The sequence below is a fragment of the Erinaceus europaeus genome, chromosome 12 (assembly GCF_950295315.1).
Source record: "Erinaceus europaeus chromosome 12, mEriEur2.1, whole genome shotgun sequence".
Lineage (NCBI taxonomy): Eukaryota > Metazoa > Chordata > Mammalia > Eulipotyphla > Erinaceidae > Erinaceus > Erinaceus europaeus.
Window position 1 is genome coordinate 96,550,934 of NC_080173.1, and position 15,486 is coordinate 96,566,419.

A 15,486-nucleotide genomic window follows, 5' to 3' on the forward strand; every position below is an offset into this window, starting at 1 on the left:
CTGAGGCTCTCTGGGTCCTCCCAGACCCGGCGGAAGCCGAGGGGAATCCCGAGGCGCGCGAGAGCAGCTGCGTCATGAAACAGACCCAGTACTACTTCGGTTCGGTGAACGTCTCCTACAACGCCATCATCGACTGTGGCAACTGCTCGCGGTACTGGCTGGGAGGGGGGCTGGGGGCGCGGGTGGGCGGGGCCCTGTGGGGCAGGGGCGGGGCGCGGGTGGGCGGGGCCCTGTGGGCAGGGGCGGGGCGAGGGTGGGCGGGGCCCTGTGTCAGGGGCGGGGCGCTGGTGGGCGGGGCCCTGTGGGGCAGGGGCGGGGCGCGGGTGGGCGGGGCCCTGTGGCAGGGGCGGGGGCCGGTGGGAGGACGGGCTCGTGTGGGCGAGTCCCGGAGGGGGGGTTCGGGGCGTGGTCAGTGGGGCGGGTCTAGCCCTGTGGGCGTGGCTTTCAATGGCCGTGGCCGGGTGGCGGGCTACTCGGATAGGCGGGGACGAGTTTTCAGGTGGCGCGTCGTGGGGCGGGACTTTTGGGAGGGCGTGGCCCGTGGCCTTGTGGGCGGGGTGAGTGGTCTGTGGGGGCGTGGCTCTGTCGCAGAGGCGGGGCGGGACTGTCTCGACGCCCCGCCCCTCCGGTGCTGCTCCCAGGCTGTTCCACGCGCAGAGACTGAGCAACACCAACCTTCTCTTCGTGGTGGCCGAGAAGCCTCTGTGCAGTCAGTGCGAGGTGGGCCGGCTGCTGCAGAAGGAGACACACTGTATCCTGTCCCCCGCGCCCCCTCCCGCGCCCCATTCCCGCGCCGCGTCCCCTCCCCAGCGCCGCCGCCTCCTTGACTCCCCACCCATGCCCAGCGGACGGCCCGGAACAATGCGAGCTGGTGCAGAGACCGCGGTACCGGAGAGGCCCGCACATCTGCTTCGATTACAACGCGACGGTGAGCGGGGAGGCGCGGTGCTGGACGCCCCGCCGCCTGCAACCCTGCGCCCTGCCCGCCCTGCCCGCCCTGCCCGCCCTGGGCCCCCATGGCCTCCCATGGCCTATCCCCTCCTTGTCTCTTCCTGCAGGAAGATACCTCAGACTGCGGCCGTGGAGCCTCCTTCCCGCCATCCCTGGGTGTCCTGGTCTCCCTGCAGCTGCTGCTCCTGCTGGGCCTGCCCCCCCGACCGCAGCCTCAAGTCCGGGCCCACGCATCCCCCCGCCTTTGAGCGGCCCCCACCCCACCCCGCAGGCCTTCCCATCCACACGCCCCCCCTCACTGACGGACCTGAGTGCCAACCCCCCTCCAAGAGGCTGCCTCTAGGAGTTGGGGACCCCAAAGGGGGTTCGCAGGTCTTTGGCCCCCAAGCCACATGTCACTGAACTGTCAAAGTGTCCCCAGATGCCTCATTCCCTCCAGATTAACCACCACCACCACCAACCCAAGGGTTGGGAAAGGGAAGCCACACCGCCCATCCCACCTTGCCTCAGGCTCCCTCGTGGGAGACCCAGACCCTGCCCAGCTGGATTCACCCTTCTGTCCAATCCAGGACCAAATCTGAATTCCCTGAAGATAATGGAAGAAATAAGGGTGGGCATTCTGAGGCCTTGAGCATTCCAGCTTAAGTCACCACTGGAGAGAGGTGCTGAGGTAGCCCCAATGGGCTTCTGTCCCTCTCAGGCCTATAGCTACCTTCCGTCACCCTCACACCCTATAGGTGTCAGGACATGGACAGTGACACTGGCTCACATACAACCCCATACACACCCAGAATCCTGAGGATAGAAGCTGGATTCCATTCAACATGCCCCAGGGGACACACACACACACACACACACACACACACACACACTGGGCTGAAGTAGGGGTGAAGGCTCACAAAGCCTTATACAGGGTGCGGGGCTGGTGGGAGGGTTGGCACCGTGCATAAGCCATCTCCTGCTCAGCCCCCACCTCTGGTCCAGCTTGCAGCCTAGCTGGTCCTCGGACTCGAAAGCTGAATGTTACACAGCGCCAAATGCTGGGGCAGGGGGTAGAGGCCCCTCTATTCCACCCTACTAGCTGTCAGTGTCTCCCCAGTGCCCCTCGCCTGCCAGGTGCTCATTGTAACCATTTCTCACTAGTGTCTGACCCCAGTGGAGCTACATGTAGCTCTCTGCCTGTGCCCCTTGGCAGAGAAACCCTCACTAGACATGCTCTTTCTCTTAGTGGGTGTGACTTGGTCTCTCCCTGGTAGAGCCACCCCACCCCCAATCTGGCCCTCACACTTTCGGCCCATGCCCACCCCTATCTCCTTCCCACTCACACACACACTTCCTGTGCCTCTAAGAGACCAAACTGCTATTCCTTGCTGAACACACACTTGCACACACACATACATACATATATACTCTGTGTACACACACACACACACACACACACACACACACACACACACACGCTGGGTCCCTGCACATCTCTACACACCATTCATTATGGACATTTCCCCCCAAAGGCACCCCAGCCTGTGGACTAGTGGGAAACTGAGAGCAGAGGGGACATGGCCATGGGGCACAAATAGACTGGGAGGAGGGGGGAGGGTTATGCATTAATTAATGGCTCCGTTAATTAATGTCATGTTGCTTGTCGCTTTTTCAGTGTGTGTGTGTGTATGGTCCATGCCCGCTGCTGGTGCCAGGGTGGGCGCCCACACTGTACACCCAGCCTAGATGCCAGCCGTGTCTTGCGGGGGCGTGTGTGTAACTGTAGTGTAGTCAGGTGCTCAATGGAGAATAAAATAAAAAAAGAATCAAACATATACAAAAATATATATTTTAAGTTTAAAAACAGACAAAACAATCCCCATCAGGTAGCTGTCCAACCCCCAGCTGGGTCTGATTCTTCTCATCACCCACTTGATCCGGCTGCCCCCTCACCTCGGGCTTGGGGGAATCTATGGGGGGGCTGGGGGGCCATTTCCTTTATTCTGCCCTTTTTTTTTTCTTTTCTTTTTGGTTATATTTTGTACAGACAAGTCGGAAAAACAACAGCGACAAAAAAGTCAAGAAACTTTGTAAAATATCGTGTGTGTGATTCCTTGTAAAATATTTTCAAATGGTTTATTACAGAAGATCAGTTATTAAATAATGTTCATATTTTCACTTCAAAATGTTCCCATTCCCTCTGTCTACCCTGGGTTCAAGGTTGGGAAGTTTGAATATGAGTGGTCATATGAGTGGAGTACAGACTTTTGAATCTAGATCAGGAGGTTCCGAGGGCATGACCCTTCCCAAGCCTCCTAAATGTCAGGCTAGTGTTTGTTTGTTTGTTTGTTTGTTTATGAGACACAGAGAGGGAAGCAGAAGATCAGTCTGCCACATGTGATGCCAGGGATCAGATTCAGGACCTTATGTGTTTTTTGGGTTTTTTTTTCCCTTCCCCACTTTATTTGCAGGGGAGGGGTGCCAATGGTTTATAGTATAGTTGTTGACACATGGGCACAGTTTCCCAGACTTCAAGCTTTTAAATCCAAGGCTCTGGGTCTTGTGCCACCTCTCAGGATGTTAAATGTCAGATTCTGGACATCTTTTGTCTCCTATAATCTCCAAAGCCTTTGGGAAGTTGGTCAGAAGATAACTTACCCAGTTGGACTCACACTTTGCCATGTGCAAAGACCTGGGTTTGAACCCCCAGTGACCACATGGGTACATATGAACAGGGAAGGTTCACGTGCAGTGGATCAGTGCTGTGTTGTCTCTCTTTCTGTCTCTATCAAGAAAAAAAAATCATAACCCTGGAGGTCATTAGACCCACAAGCATAAGACCCTAAGTTTGAAGTTTGACTTCCAGCAACACACATATGCCAGAATAATGTTCTGGTTCTCTCTGCTTCTCTCATTAATAATACAAAAAAAAAAAAAACCCACCTTTTTATCTTTATTTATTTATTGGGATAGTAGGGGGAGATAGGGAGAGAGACAGACGCCTGCTTCACCAATTGCAAAGCCTTCCCACTGCAGGTGGAGACCAGGGACTTGAACTGGGTTCTTGTATATTGTAACATGTGCACTCAATCAGGTGTGCAGCCACCCAGCTCCTCCATAAATAATTCTTTTTTTATCTTTATTTATTAGGTAGAGACAACCAGAAATTGAGAGGGGAAAGGGGATGATAGGGAGACAGAGAGACAACTGCAGTCCTGCTTCACCACTCACAAAGCTTTCCCCTTGCAAGTGGGGACCGGGGGCTTGAACCTGGGTCCTTGAGCACTGTAATGTGCACTCAACCAGGTGCGCCACCACCCAGCCCCATAAATCTTTTTGTATGCCATATTTTTCTTTTTTAAATATTTTATTTATTTGTTATTGGATAGAAACAGAGACAAATTAAGAAGGGAGGGTGAAAGATAGAGGAAGAGAGACATCTGCAGCCCTAGCTCCATCACTTATGAAGCTGTCCCCCTGCAGGCGGGGACCAGGGGCTTGAACCTGGGTCCTTGTGCACTGTATTATTGTGTGCACTTAACTGGGCACACCACTGCCTGGCCTCTTTCCATAAATAAATGTCTGAAACAGTAATAAAAGGGAGCAGGCAGTGGCACACCTGGTGGAGCACAGACACCCAGGTTCAAGCCCCTGGTCCCCACCTGCAACGGGGGAGCTTTAGAAGGGGTGAAGCAGTGCTGCAGGGGTCTCTCTTCCTCTACCTTCCACTTCCCTGTCAATCTCTCTCTGTCTCTATCCAAAATAAATATGGGGCCAGGTAGTGGCACACCTGTTACAATGTGCAAGGACCCAGGTTCTAGCCCCCAGCCCCCACCTGTAGGGAAAAGCTTCACAAGTGGTGGCACAGTGCTTCAGGTGTCTTCATCTGTCTCCTATCTTCTCCTTCCATCTTGATTTCTCTCTGTCTCTATCAAATAAATAAATTAGTGTCTTTTAAAATAAAAATAACACTTTAAAAATGTTACAAAATACATATAATATATATAAATTATATATTATAATATACTATATCATATATATATGTATATATATATATATATATATATATATATATATATATATATATATATGGGAAACAATCCACCAGTAAAACCCTGCAGGCATGGAGCCCCAGTGATAATCCTGGTGGGAAAAAAAAATTTAGGAAAATCTATCTGAAAAGAGAGAGAGAAGCTAGCAAAACAGCTTGCTTGGATAGTGCACACACCTTGTCATATGCGCCACTCAGGTTCAAATCCACCCCTTAATGTATGGAAGGAAGGTTCTGTGCTGTGTTCTTTCTCCGTCTTTCTATCTTTACTACCCAGAGTGGGAAAGTCATGGCAACAAGAAAAAGGAAGGGAGGGAGAGAAGGGAGATAGTATAGTGGTTATGCAAAATGTTTCTATGCCTGAAGCACCAAAGGTCAGATTTAATCCCCAGCACCACCATTTGCAAGAGCTTATAAGTGGTCTGATAAAAAATAAAATTTAGCACAAAATAAAGGAAAAAAAAAAAAAGCCTGGGGGTTGGGCGGTAGCACAGCGGGTTAAGCGCAGGTGGCACAAAGCACAAGGACCAGCGTAAGGATCCCGGTTCGAGCCCCCGGCTCCCCACCTACAGGGGAGTCGCTTGACAGATGGTGAAGCAGGTCTGCAGGTGTCTGTCTTTCTCTCCCTCTCTCTGTCTTCCCTCCTCTCTTCATTTCTCTCTGTCCTATCCAACAACAATGACATCAATAACAAAAATAATAATAACTACAACAATAAAACAACAAGGGCAACAAAAGGGGGAGAAGCCTAAGGACCCCGGTTCGAGCCCCCGACTCGCCACCTGCACGGGAGTCGCTTCACAGGCAGTGAAGCAGGACTGCAGGTGTCTGTCTTTCTCTCCTCCTCTCTCCATTTCTCTGTCTTATCCAACAACAGTAATAACAGCAACTACGATAAACAACAAGGGCAACAAAAAGGAAAAAAATAAATATTTTTTTAAAAAGAGGCTGGGGAGATAACATGTAGAGAACTACAGTTTTTCTTTTTTCTTCTTTTTTTTTTTTGGCCATCAGGGTTATCACTGGGGCTTGATGCTGGCACTAAGAGTCCACTGCTTTTAGTGGCCATTTTTCCCTCTTCCCCCCCTTTCTTTTTCTATGATAGGACAGAGGAATTGAGAAGGAAGGAGGAGATAAGGAGAGAGAGAAAGAGAGAGAGGCAGACCTGTAGCCCTACTTCTGCCCTGCAGGTGGGGTCCTGGGTCTTGAACCTGAGTCCTAGCACATAGTAACATGTGAGCTCAACTGGGTGTGTCCCTGCTTTATCTCAGATACAGACAGACAGAGAGACATAAAGAGGAGAGACACTACAGCACTGCTCCACCATCTGTATAGCCTCCCCAGGTGTCATGGTACCCAGGAAGAAGATCCACAGATGGTGGAACAGGGCTGAAACTCAGGTTCGGGCAGGAGATAAGGCGTGTGCCCTATTGGGTGACGATGTGAGATCCCCCAGACCCTCACATTGTTGTTTTTCACCAGAGTACCTCTCCGGTCTGGTTTGTGGCACTGGTTGGGATTGAACCTGGAACCTCTGAGCCTTTTTGCACAACTTTTTTTTTCATATAAGATATTCTTTAATTTTTATTCATAAAAAGGAAAAACTGACAAAAACCATAGGATAAGAGGGATAAAACTCCATAGAATTCCCATCACCAGAACTCTGTATCCCATTCCCTCCCTGATAGCTTTTCTATTTTTTTTATTGTTGTTGTAGTTAATTGTTGTTACTGATGTCTTCGTTGTTGGATAGGACAGAGAGAAATGGAGAGAGGAGGGGAAGACAGAGAGGGGGGAGAGAAAGATAGACACCTGCAGACCTGCTTCACCGCCTGTGAAGCGACATCCCTGCAGGTGGGGAGCCGGGGGCTTGAACAGGGATCTTTACACCGGTCCTTGTGCTTTGCACCACATGCACTTAACCCACTGCGCCACTGCCCGACTCCCAGCTTTCCTATTCTTTATCCCTCTGGGAGCATGGACCCAGGGACATTATGGGGTGCAGAATGTGGAAGGTCTGGCTTCTGTAATTGCTTCCCCGCTGAACATGGGCATTGGCAGGTCGATCCATACTCCCAACCTGTCTCTCTTTCCCTAGTGGGGCAGGGCTCCGGGGAAGCAGAGCTCCAGGACACACTGGTGGGGTCGACTGTGTTTTTTGCACAACTATTATGCTGTCTCCCTAACCTCCTTCAAGTTCTCTTAGAAGGTACAGACATAGCTATCAGCACACTAAATTGGTAGACATCCAACTAAGTCATCCTCACAATAATTGTAGATTTGAGTATTAGTTTTCAAGCCCCAGATCCCATACGTACAGGGAAGAAGTTTGGTTTTTGTTTGTTTATTTTTTTCCCAGAGCCCTGCTCAGCTCTGTTTGTTTTTTTTTTAGGGAGTTCATTTATTTTCCCTTTTGTTGCCCTTGTTGTGTTTTATTGTTGCAGTTATTACTGTTGTTGTTACCGATGTCATTGTTGTAGGATAGGACAGAGAGAAATGGAGAGAAGGGGGGAGAAAGAGAGACACCTGCAGTCCTGCTTCACCGCCTTTGAAGCGACCCCCCTACAGGAGGGGAGCCAGGGGCTCCAACCGGGATCCTTACGCCAGTCCTTGCACTTTGAGCCACCTGCACTTAACCCGCTGTGCTCCCGCCTGATTCCCTCAGCTCTGGTTTATGGTGGTTTGGGGGATTGAACCTGGGATCTCAGAGTCTCAGACATGAGAGTCTTTGCATAACCATTATGCAGTCTAGCCTGCCAATGTTTTTCATTTTCAAAGTAACTACACACACACACAAATCAGCACACAGGACGTAACCTGCCAGAAGCCACCCTTGCAATGAAGTGGGGACCTGGGGTCAGGCTAGTCCAAATGTTGGGTGAGACCTCTATTCCTGGAATGAGCAGTTAGAAGCCCACTGCTGGGAGAAAATGTCATTTCATCCCAGTCACCCCACCCCACCTCTCCTTTGTGGGAAGTAAACCTGACTTCATTTAGAGGCCCCACCACATTTGCAGCAAAGATAGCTTAAACAACATCCTCAGTACGCAAATTGAACTGACACTTTATACTTCCCTCCCTCCCTCCCTTCCTCCCTTCCTTCCTTCCCAGAGCACTGCTCAGCTCTTGCTAATGCTGGTGCAGGAGAACAGAACCCCTCTTCAACGTCCTTTCTCCCTTTCTTCCTCTCTCTCTTTCTTTGTTTTTTTTTAACAGAGTACTGCTCACCTCTGACTTATGGTGGTGTAGTGACTTGAACCTGGGACCTCTGAGCTTCAGGCATGAGTGGTTTCTTAGTTAGTTGTTTTTTTTTTTTTAATCATGGTATCTGCATCACCTTTGATTATTTTTAATTAATTCGTTATTGGATAGAAACAGAAATTGAGAAGGAGAAACAGAAATTGAGAAAGGTGGGAGAGATAGAAAGGGAAAGAGACAGAGAAGCACCTGCAGCCCTGCTTCACCATTCGTGAAGCTTCCCTCCCTGCAGGTAAGAACCAGGGGCTTGAACCCGGGTCTTTCTGCACTGTAATGTGTTCGTTGAACCAGGTGCATCACCACCTGGCCACCTTCCTTTGACTCTTAAAGTAGATCTTGTCATCCTTTGCATTTTACTTTCCATAAAACCGAGATTCAAAAGCCCACTGTCACACAGTCGCTAAAGGCAAAGCAAAAACTCCAACTCAGTGGGCCCTTACAAAGTCCCGTACAGCCCGCTTCAGACATACGCAAGACCGAGAAGGTCCAGGAGTTCGGGCACAGTGGGGCACACTCAGAGCCAACACACATTCTTACCCACACACTAGCCCACTGGGACATATCTACTCAGAGGTACACGCGTAAACCGAGCCAGTCTTTCCGAGATACTCAGTGTGTGGCTCGGAGGTGCGCTGCCGCGGGCCGCTGCACTCTTCCGAAGGATGTTCGTTCAAGCAGAGCACCCACGCGCCCGCCACAGTCCCGAGAACTACAACTCCCAAGCACACCCTCTTCTCGCCGCAGGTACTACAGGGCGCAGAGCCTCCTGGGACTTGTAGTTTTCCCTGATTCCCCAGCTTCCAGGGCTGGGCCCGGACTCGGTATCCCAGCACACAACGGAGCCGGAAGCTCCGCGCTCTGAGCTAATCCCACCGCCTCTCGCCTCTCGGCCGCGCAGGCGCATCTCCTGTTTGTCGGGGCCGGAGGAGGGAGGAGGGAGGAGGGAGGAGGGAGGAGCTCCGAGGTCCTGAGCCTGAGCCCGAGCCGGAGCCCGAGCTGACCGCCGTGGACTCGGCCCCAGGGCTAGCTAGGCCCGACGTGGATGGAGGAGGCTGAGTCCTGAGGTCGCCGCCAGCGCGGTCGGCCCGCCGGTGCGGCCCCCGGGGAGGGCGGGCAGGAGCGCCGAAGCCGCCCGGGGCCTGCGGTCCGCGGCCCGCGCCCGCCCCCCGGAGCCGCCCCGACCGGAAGTGCAGCCTGCGAGGGGCCAGAGGCCGCCGCCAGGCCGCGCCGGGCCTCCCGCCGGGGCCGCACTGGGCCGAGCCCCGGGGAGGCCCCCGCGCCGCTGCCCGCCGGGAAGATGCAGCGCGCGCTCCCGGGAGCCCGCCAGCACCTGGGGGCCGTGCTGGCCAGCGCCAGCGTGGTGGTGAAGGCCCTGTGCGCCGCCGTGCTGCTGCTCTACCTGCTGTCCTTCGCCGTGGACACGGGCTGCCTGGCCGTCACCCCCGGCTACCTCTTCCCGCCCAACTTCTGGATCTGGACCCTGGCCACCCAGGGGCTGATGGAGCAGCACGTGTGGGACGTGGCCATCAGCCTGGCCACGGTGGTGGCGGCCGGGCGCCTGCTGGAGCCCCTGTGGGGGGCCTTGGAGCTCCTCATCTTCTTCTCGGTGGTGAACGTGTCCGTGGGGCTGCTGGGGGCCTTCGCCTACCTCCTCACGTACATGGCTTCCTTCAACCTGGTGTACCTCTTCACCGTGCGGATCCACGGCGCCCTGGGCTTCCTGGGCGGCGTGCTGGTGGCGCTCAAGCAGACCATGGGGGACTGCGTGGTCCTGAGGGTGCCCCAGGTGCGGGTCAGCGTGGTGCCCATGCTGCTCCTGGGGCTGCTGCTGCTGCTGCGCCTGGCCACGCTGCTCCAGAGCCCGGCCCTGGCCTCCTACGGCTTCGGGCTGCTCTCCGGCTGGGTGTATCTCCGCTTCTACCAGCGCCACAGCCGCGGCCGGGGGGACATGGCCGACCACTTTGCCTTCGCCACGTTCTTCCCCGAGATCCTGCAGCCTGTGGTGGGGCTGCTGGCGAACTTGGTGCACAGCCTCCTGGTGAAGGTAAAGATATGTCAGAAGACGGTGAAGCGCTATGACGTGGGTGCACCGTCGTCCATCACCATCAGCCTCCCAGGCACGGACCCCCAAGATGCAGAGCGGAGAAGGTACTGTGGAGCCATCTGAAGCCGAGGCAAACTAGGAGAGTGTGTGTCAGGCGGGCCACACAGCCCAGTGGTCGGAGCGGGGGCTACGCAGGGGACAGCCTGAGCTAGGTGCCCAGACGCCCCTACATTAGAAAGTGAAAGTTGGTTTTTCTTTTTCTAACTTAAAAGCAGAATACTTGTTGGTTGGGGGAGACCACATAATGCTTATGCAAAAAGACTGATGGCCTGAGGCTCCAAAGCCCCAGATTCAGCCCCCCTCACTACCTGCCATAAGCCAGACCTGAACAGTGCTCGGTAAAGAAAAAATAATTGCAAGAGAGAGAAGGGGGGGTGGCGGGAAACAGCATGAGAGCATTACCCTGGCACATGCAATGCCAGGAATTCACTGTGGGACCTCATGCCAATACTTTATCCATTGCATCCCCTCCCAGGCCACAAAAGTCACTTTACACGCTGCCCCAGGCCTCTGAATCCGTCTCAAGAAATGCCTAGGCCCCTTTGGTACTGGGTGACGTGCTAAACCGGGAATCCAAAGCCCTGGCCTTGTCTCAGGGTCTTGCAGCCCTCAGCCTTGAGCCCATGGGATCCAGAAACAGTCTGTTGGGTCCTTTTTCCTCCTGGCAGGGAGGGGCAGAGTAGGAACCCGGGGAACTTGAGAGACTGTTTGGGCCATTCCATTCCAAAGTCCTCTTTCTGGACCTTCACTTGCATCTTGTACTTCTGTGCACTCCATTGAGAGGGCAGTTTGGGTTGTTACTGGACACACACACAGACGTGTGTCACCGAAACCAGGAGGTAGGCCACACAGCACACCGAGGGGTCCTGTGACCACCCAAGGGAGTGACAGTGACCTCATTATCTGTATACCAAACGGCTTGCACTGTCTGGTGTCCCAACTGAAAACTACTCCCTGGATGAACCTTGGCCAGAGCAGGATAGAACTCCCCCCCCCCCCATAGAGATTTATTAACGGGCCGGGTGGTGGTGCACCTGGTTGAAAGCATGTGTTACAGGGCACAAGGACCCCGGGTTTCAAGCCCTCGGATCCCACCTGCAGGGGAAAGGCTTTGCGAACAGTAAAGAGGTGCTGCAGCTGTCGCTCTTTCTTCCTCTCTGTCTCCCCCTTCCCTTTTGATTTCTGACAGTCTATCCAATAAATAAAAGATCAAAGGATGATAAGATTCATTAACAGTGAGAGTCGGGCGGTGGCGCAGCGGGTTAAGCGCATGTGGCGCAAAGCGCAAGGACCGGCGTAAGGATCCCGGTTCAAGCCCCCGGCTCCCCACCTGCAGGGGAGTCGCTTCACAGGCGGCGAAGCAGGTGTGCAGGTGTCTGTCTTTCCCTCCCCCTCTCTGTCTTCCCTTCCTCTCTCCATTTCTCTCTGTCCTGTCCAACAATGACAACATCAATAACAATAATGAAAACGAGCAACAAAAAGGAAATAAGTATTTTTAAAAATTTTTAAAAGATTCATCAACAGTGAGAGTCTGACAGTAGTGCAGCGGTGGCGCAGAGCACAAGAACCGACATAAGGATCCCGGTTCGAGCCCCCGGCTCCCCACTTGCAGGGGGGTCACTTCACAAGCGGTGAAGCAGGTCTGCAGGTGTCTGTCTGTCTCTCCCCCTCTCTGTCTTCCCCTCCTCTCTCCATTTCTTTCTGTCCTATCTAACAGCAAGGACATCAACAACTACAACAACAATAAAAAAACAAGGGCAACAGAAAGGGAAAATAAATATATAAAACAAAGATTCATTAACAGGGAAGGGCGGGGGCCAGAGCACCACTGGCGTATGTGACTCAAGACCTCGTACCGTTAAGCTCAACACTTATGTCTGTTGAGGTTGTTACTTGAGTACTGAAGTCTAGAGTAGGCCGGCTTCATTCTCTGTCAGAGGCTTCTGCTTTTGCTCACCTGAGAAACGCGTTTTTGGCAGACCATTTTGTGGCTTCAGCTGAAGAGTTATCCCTGCTTACTTATGGGGACCACAGACTGCCATAGTCCAGGGTGGTGGGTTTCAAAGAAAAATGCACGTGGCGTGCTGTGGGGGCATAACTCTGGGCCTTTTGTGTCTCTGGCTGAAGAATCCTCCAACACGAGGTCTGTCTTCTTATCTGGCGGCAGAGATGGGGCCAGAAGGACGTGGCCGCTAGGTACCAAGCAGCCCTCGGAGCTCTGCAGGTGGGGCCAGGCCGGTGTTGCCCTGCCTCGGTAACATGTGTATTGGATTGTTAAGATTGACTGGACATGCATTTAAAAAAAAAAAAAAAGAAAGAAAGAAAAGCAAAAACTTGGGACCACCTGGTTGAGCACACATATTACAAGCCCCTGGTGCCCACCTGCAGGGGACATTCCACAAGTGGTGAAGCAGTGTTGCAGGTGTCTCTGTCTTTTCCTCTCTCTCTCTCCCTCCCCTTCAATTTCTGGCTGTCTCTGCCCAATAAATAAAGATAAAAAAACAGGTGGTCCGGGAGGTGGCACAGTGGATAAAGCATTACTCTCAAGCACCGGGTCCCGAGTTCGATCCCCAGCAGCACATGTACCAGAGTGATGTCTGGTTCCTTCTCTCTCCTCCTATGTTTCTCATAAATAAAATATTAAGAAAAGAAGAAGACAGATCTCAGGAGATGTACAGCTGAGGTGAGCAGTTGGCAGGAGGTGGGTTCCTGACTCAGCTTTCTGAGCTGGCTTACTTGTGTGTGGCGCCCCTCCCGGGCCTACGTAGCTAACTGCTGCTTTCCTGTGTTCGGCCCTGTGAGGAAGTGACACGTCCTTGACAGGTCTGAGAGTTGACAGGGAAGGCAACAACTGGGATGAGACTTTGAGTAGCAGCAGGGAAGCACTGCCCCAGCTGCCAGCCTGCCAGGCTTGGGGCAGGGTGGAAAGACACCGTGGCTTTCTGTGCCCGTTCCCTGCTGCCTCCCCTGGCATGGCAGAGATGCTGGTCCTCGCTGGGTCCAGCTGTGCAGGATGTCTCTCCCTTGCTGAGGCGTTTCGACACTGGATTTTTTTTGTTGTTTTTATTGAACTGGGCCTTCATGCATGTGCTACTTTACCACAGAGATGAAGCGCCTCAGCACCATAGCTGCCCCAGGCAAATGGCATTCCCATGTGGTGCCAGGATTGAGCCTAGGCTGCAGGCGTGGCAAGACAGACGTCCTACCCAGTGAGCAGTTCCTCAGCCCCGTTGGGGCAATGTGGGTCCCCAGTAGCCACTGCTAGAGGTGTCCCGTGACAGCGAGGGCATCCTACCTCTCCGGAGTCGAGTCTTCTAGGGTCTTACCTTCCTCTAGAGGCCGTCTGTGTCCAACCCATAGGGGCTGTTTCTCTTTTTAAAGAAAGTTTTATTACTATCTTTAGTATTTATTCCCTTTTGTTGCCCTTTATTGTTGTAGTTATTGTTGTTGTCATTGTTGGATAAGACAGAAATGGAGAGAGGAGGGGAAGACAGAGAGGGGGGGAGAGAAAGACAGACACCTGCAGACCTGCTTCACCGCCTGTGAAGCGACTCCCCTGCAGGTGGGGAGCCGGGGGCTCGAACCTGGGTCCTTGTGCATTGTAACAAGCACTCAGCCAGCTGCGCCACCACCCAGTCCTGTTTCTCTTCTTTTCTCTCTTCCTATAAGGACTCGGTCTGTTCTTGGACTAACAGGCCCTGGTGGTTTTGAGGGACTGTTACAGTCGCTTCAGAGTTGACCTTGCTTCCCAGGCAGAGAGCCGAGGCAGGTGCCCGAGCCTCAGCCTTTCTCCACAGACCCTTGCCAAGAGACTCAAGACACCACTACTGAGGAGCAGTAACCCTCTCCTTGGTATGATGGCAATGCCCAGGCAGAAACTCCATGTTCAGGACTTGCCCTTCTGCCCATTCTGGGGCTGTCTGGTGGATACTCTAGCAGACACTCAGCTGACCTTCTCCGCCTGCATGTGCCCCAGTGAGGAGGGAGGAGAGGTGCTACAGCCTTTCGGTTCCTCGCCTAATGGCAGAATGGCCCCTAGTCCAGTCAGTAGGGAGCTGTGGACCCTTTGTGACGAAAGGGCGCACACTGCCCTGTGAGCAGTACGGGGAGTCAACTTCATGGAGGGGCAGTGCAGGGCGTGGGCCAAGTCCAAACCCAAGTGACCTGTCATCTTTCCTCTGACCCCAGGCAACTGGCCCTGAAGGCCCTCAATGAGCGGCTGAAGAGAGTGGAGGACCAGTCTGTCTGGCCCAGCATGGACGACGACGAAGAGGAGACTGGGGCCAAGGTGGACAGCCCCCTGCCTTCAGACAGAGGCCCCACACTCTCTGGAAAGGGCGCTGCCCCAGAATCCAGTCTGATCACCTTTGAAGCAGCTCCCCAAAAGCTATAACTCCAGACCACCTTGAGTATAGCACCTCCTCTCCCAAGGCCCCTTGGCACTCCAGGGCTTTGACCATTCTGAGAGGGGAGGCCTGCCGGGGGTCTCCACAGCCTTCTGTTTGTCGCCAACACTACCCAGGACTCGCTCCATGGCTCCAACTCCAGACAACCACTATGACAGGAATGGGGCCTCTGAGACATCAGGCAGCCCAGGCTCTCTGAGGTAAGACTGTACCTCAGCAGGGTCCCCCAGACAAGCGACTGACTGCAGTGACATTGATGCCACAGCACCCAGTTCAGCCCTCATGCCTGAGATTGGTTGCCGAGAGCCCTGAGCCAAGGTGAAAATTTGCCAAAAACGCATGGGGGTCATGGGGTCCCGGAAGGTGTGAGTGCCAGCACAGGACTGCACGTCCCTGGCCGCCCCCAGAACGACCGTGTCCATGTCGAGATCGGAGTCCCTGTGCCGTCGTTACGGCCGCTTCTGTGCCAGAGTAGCCACGGCTCCCAGGTATTTCCCACAGGACCACTGGAGTGGGCCGCCGAGCCCGGCTCACGGTATCAATAAAGCAGTTCTTTGACAGACCACCTGCTGCCTCCTCGTCACTCAGCGGCAAAAATCAGTTTACCATAGGTTGGAGGGCTGGTCCATCTCCGTGGGAACTCCAGGTGGTGCGAAGCCTCCCTCTCCCCTGCCACCGCCAAGCACCTACCTGGTGCGGAGACGCCTTCGGAGCAGTCACCGCAGGTGCTTACA

At 53.7% G+C, this 15,486-nt stretch overlaps 2 protein-coding genes across 12 annotated transcripts in view; both read left to right on the forward strand.

The window, feature by feature from the left end:
• CACNA2D2 (calcium voltage-gated channel auxiliary subunit alpha2delta 2) overlaps nucleotides 1-3,119 on the forward strand; it is a 168,417-nt gene extending 165,298 nt beyond the window's left edge. For 7 of the 11 annotated variants that reach the window (XM_060204604.1, XM_060204605.1, XM_060204607.1 and 4 more), the window contains 4 exons: nucleotides 25-151; nucleotides 642-750; nucleotides 839-928; nucleotides 1,059-3,119. In XM_060204604.1, coding sequence (XP_060060587.1) covers nucleotides 25-151; nucleotides 642-750; nucleotides 839-928; nucleotides 1,059-1,199 — 467 coding nt within the window. In that variant the 3' untranslated portion in view covers nucleotides 1,200-3,119. Of the gene's footprint in view, nucleotides 1-24; nucleotides 152-641; nucleotides 752-838; nucleotides 929-1,058 lie in introns of all 11 variants that reach the window. The other 4 variants (XM_060204606.1, XM_060204610.1, XM_060204613.1 and 1 more) reach the window with 1 other exon arrangement.
• A 6,105-nt stretch (nucleotides 3,120-9,224) lies between these two features.
• Nucleotides 9,225-15,317, forward strand: TMEM115 (transmembrane protein 115). The gene is made up of 2 exons (XM_007527286.3): nucleotides 9,225-10,390; nucleotides 14,535-15,317. Exons 1-2 carry the CDS (start codon nucleotides 9,540-9,542, stop codon nucleotides 14,737-14,739), a joined length of 1,056 nt encoding a protein of 351 aa, XP_007527348.1. The 5' UTR covers nucleotides 9,225-9,539; the 3' UTR covers nucleotides 14,740-15,317.
• Nucleotides 15,318-15,486: the final 169 nt, after the last annotated feature.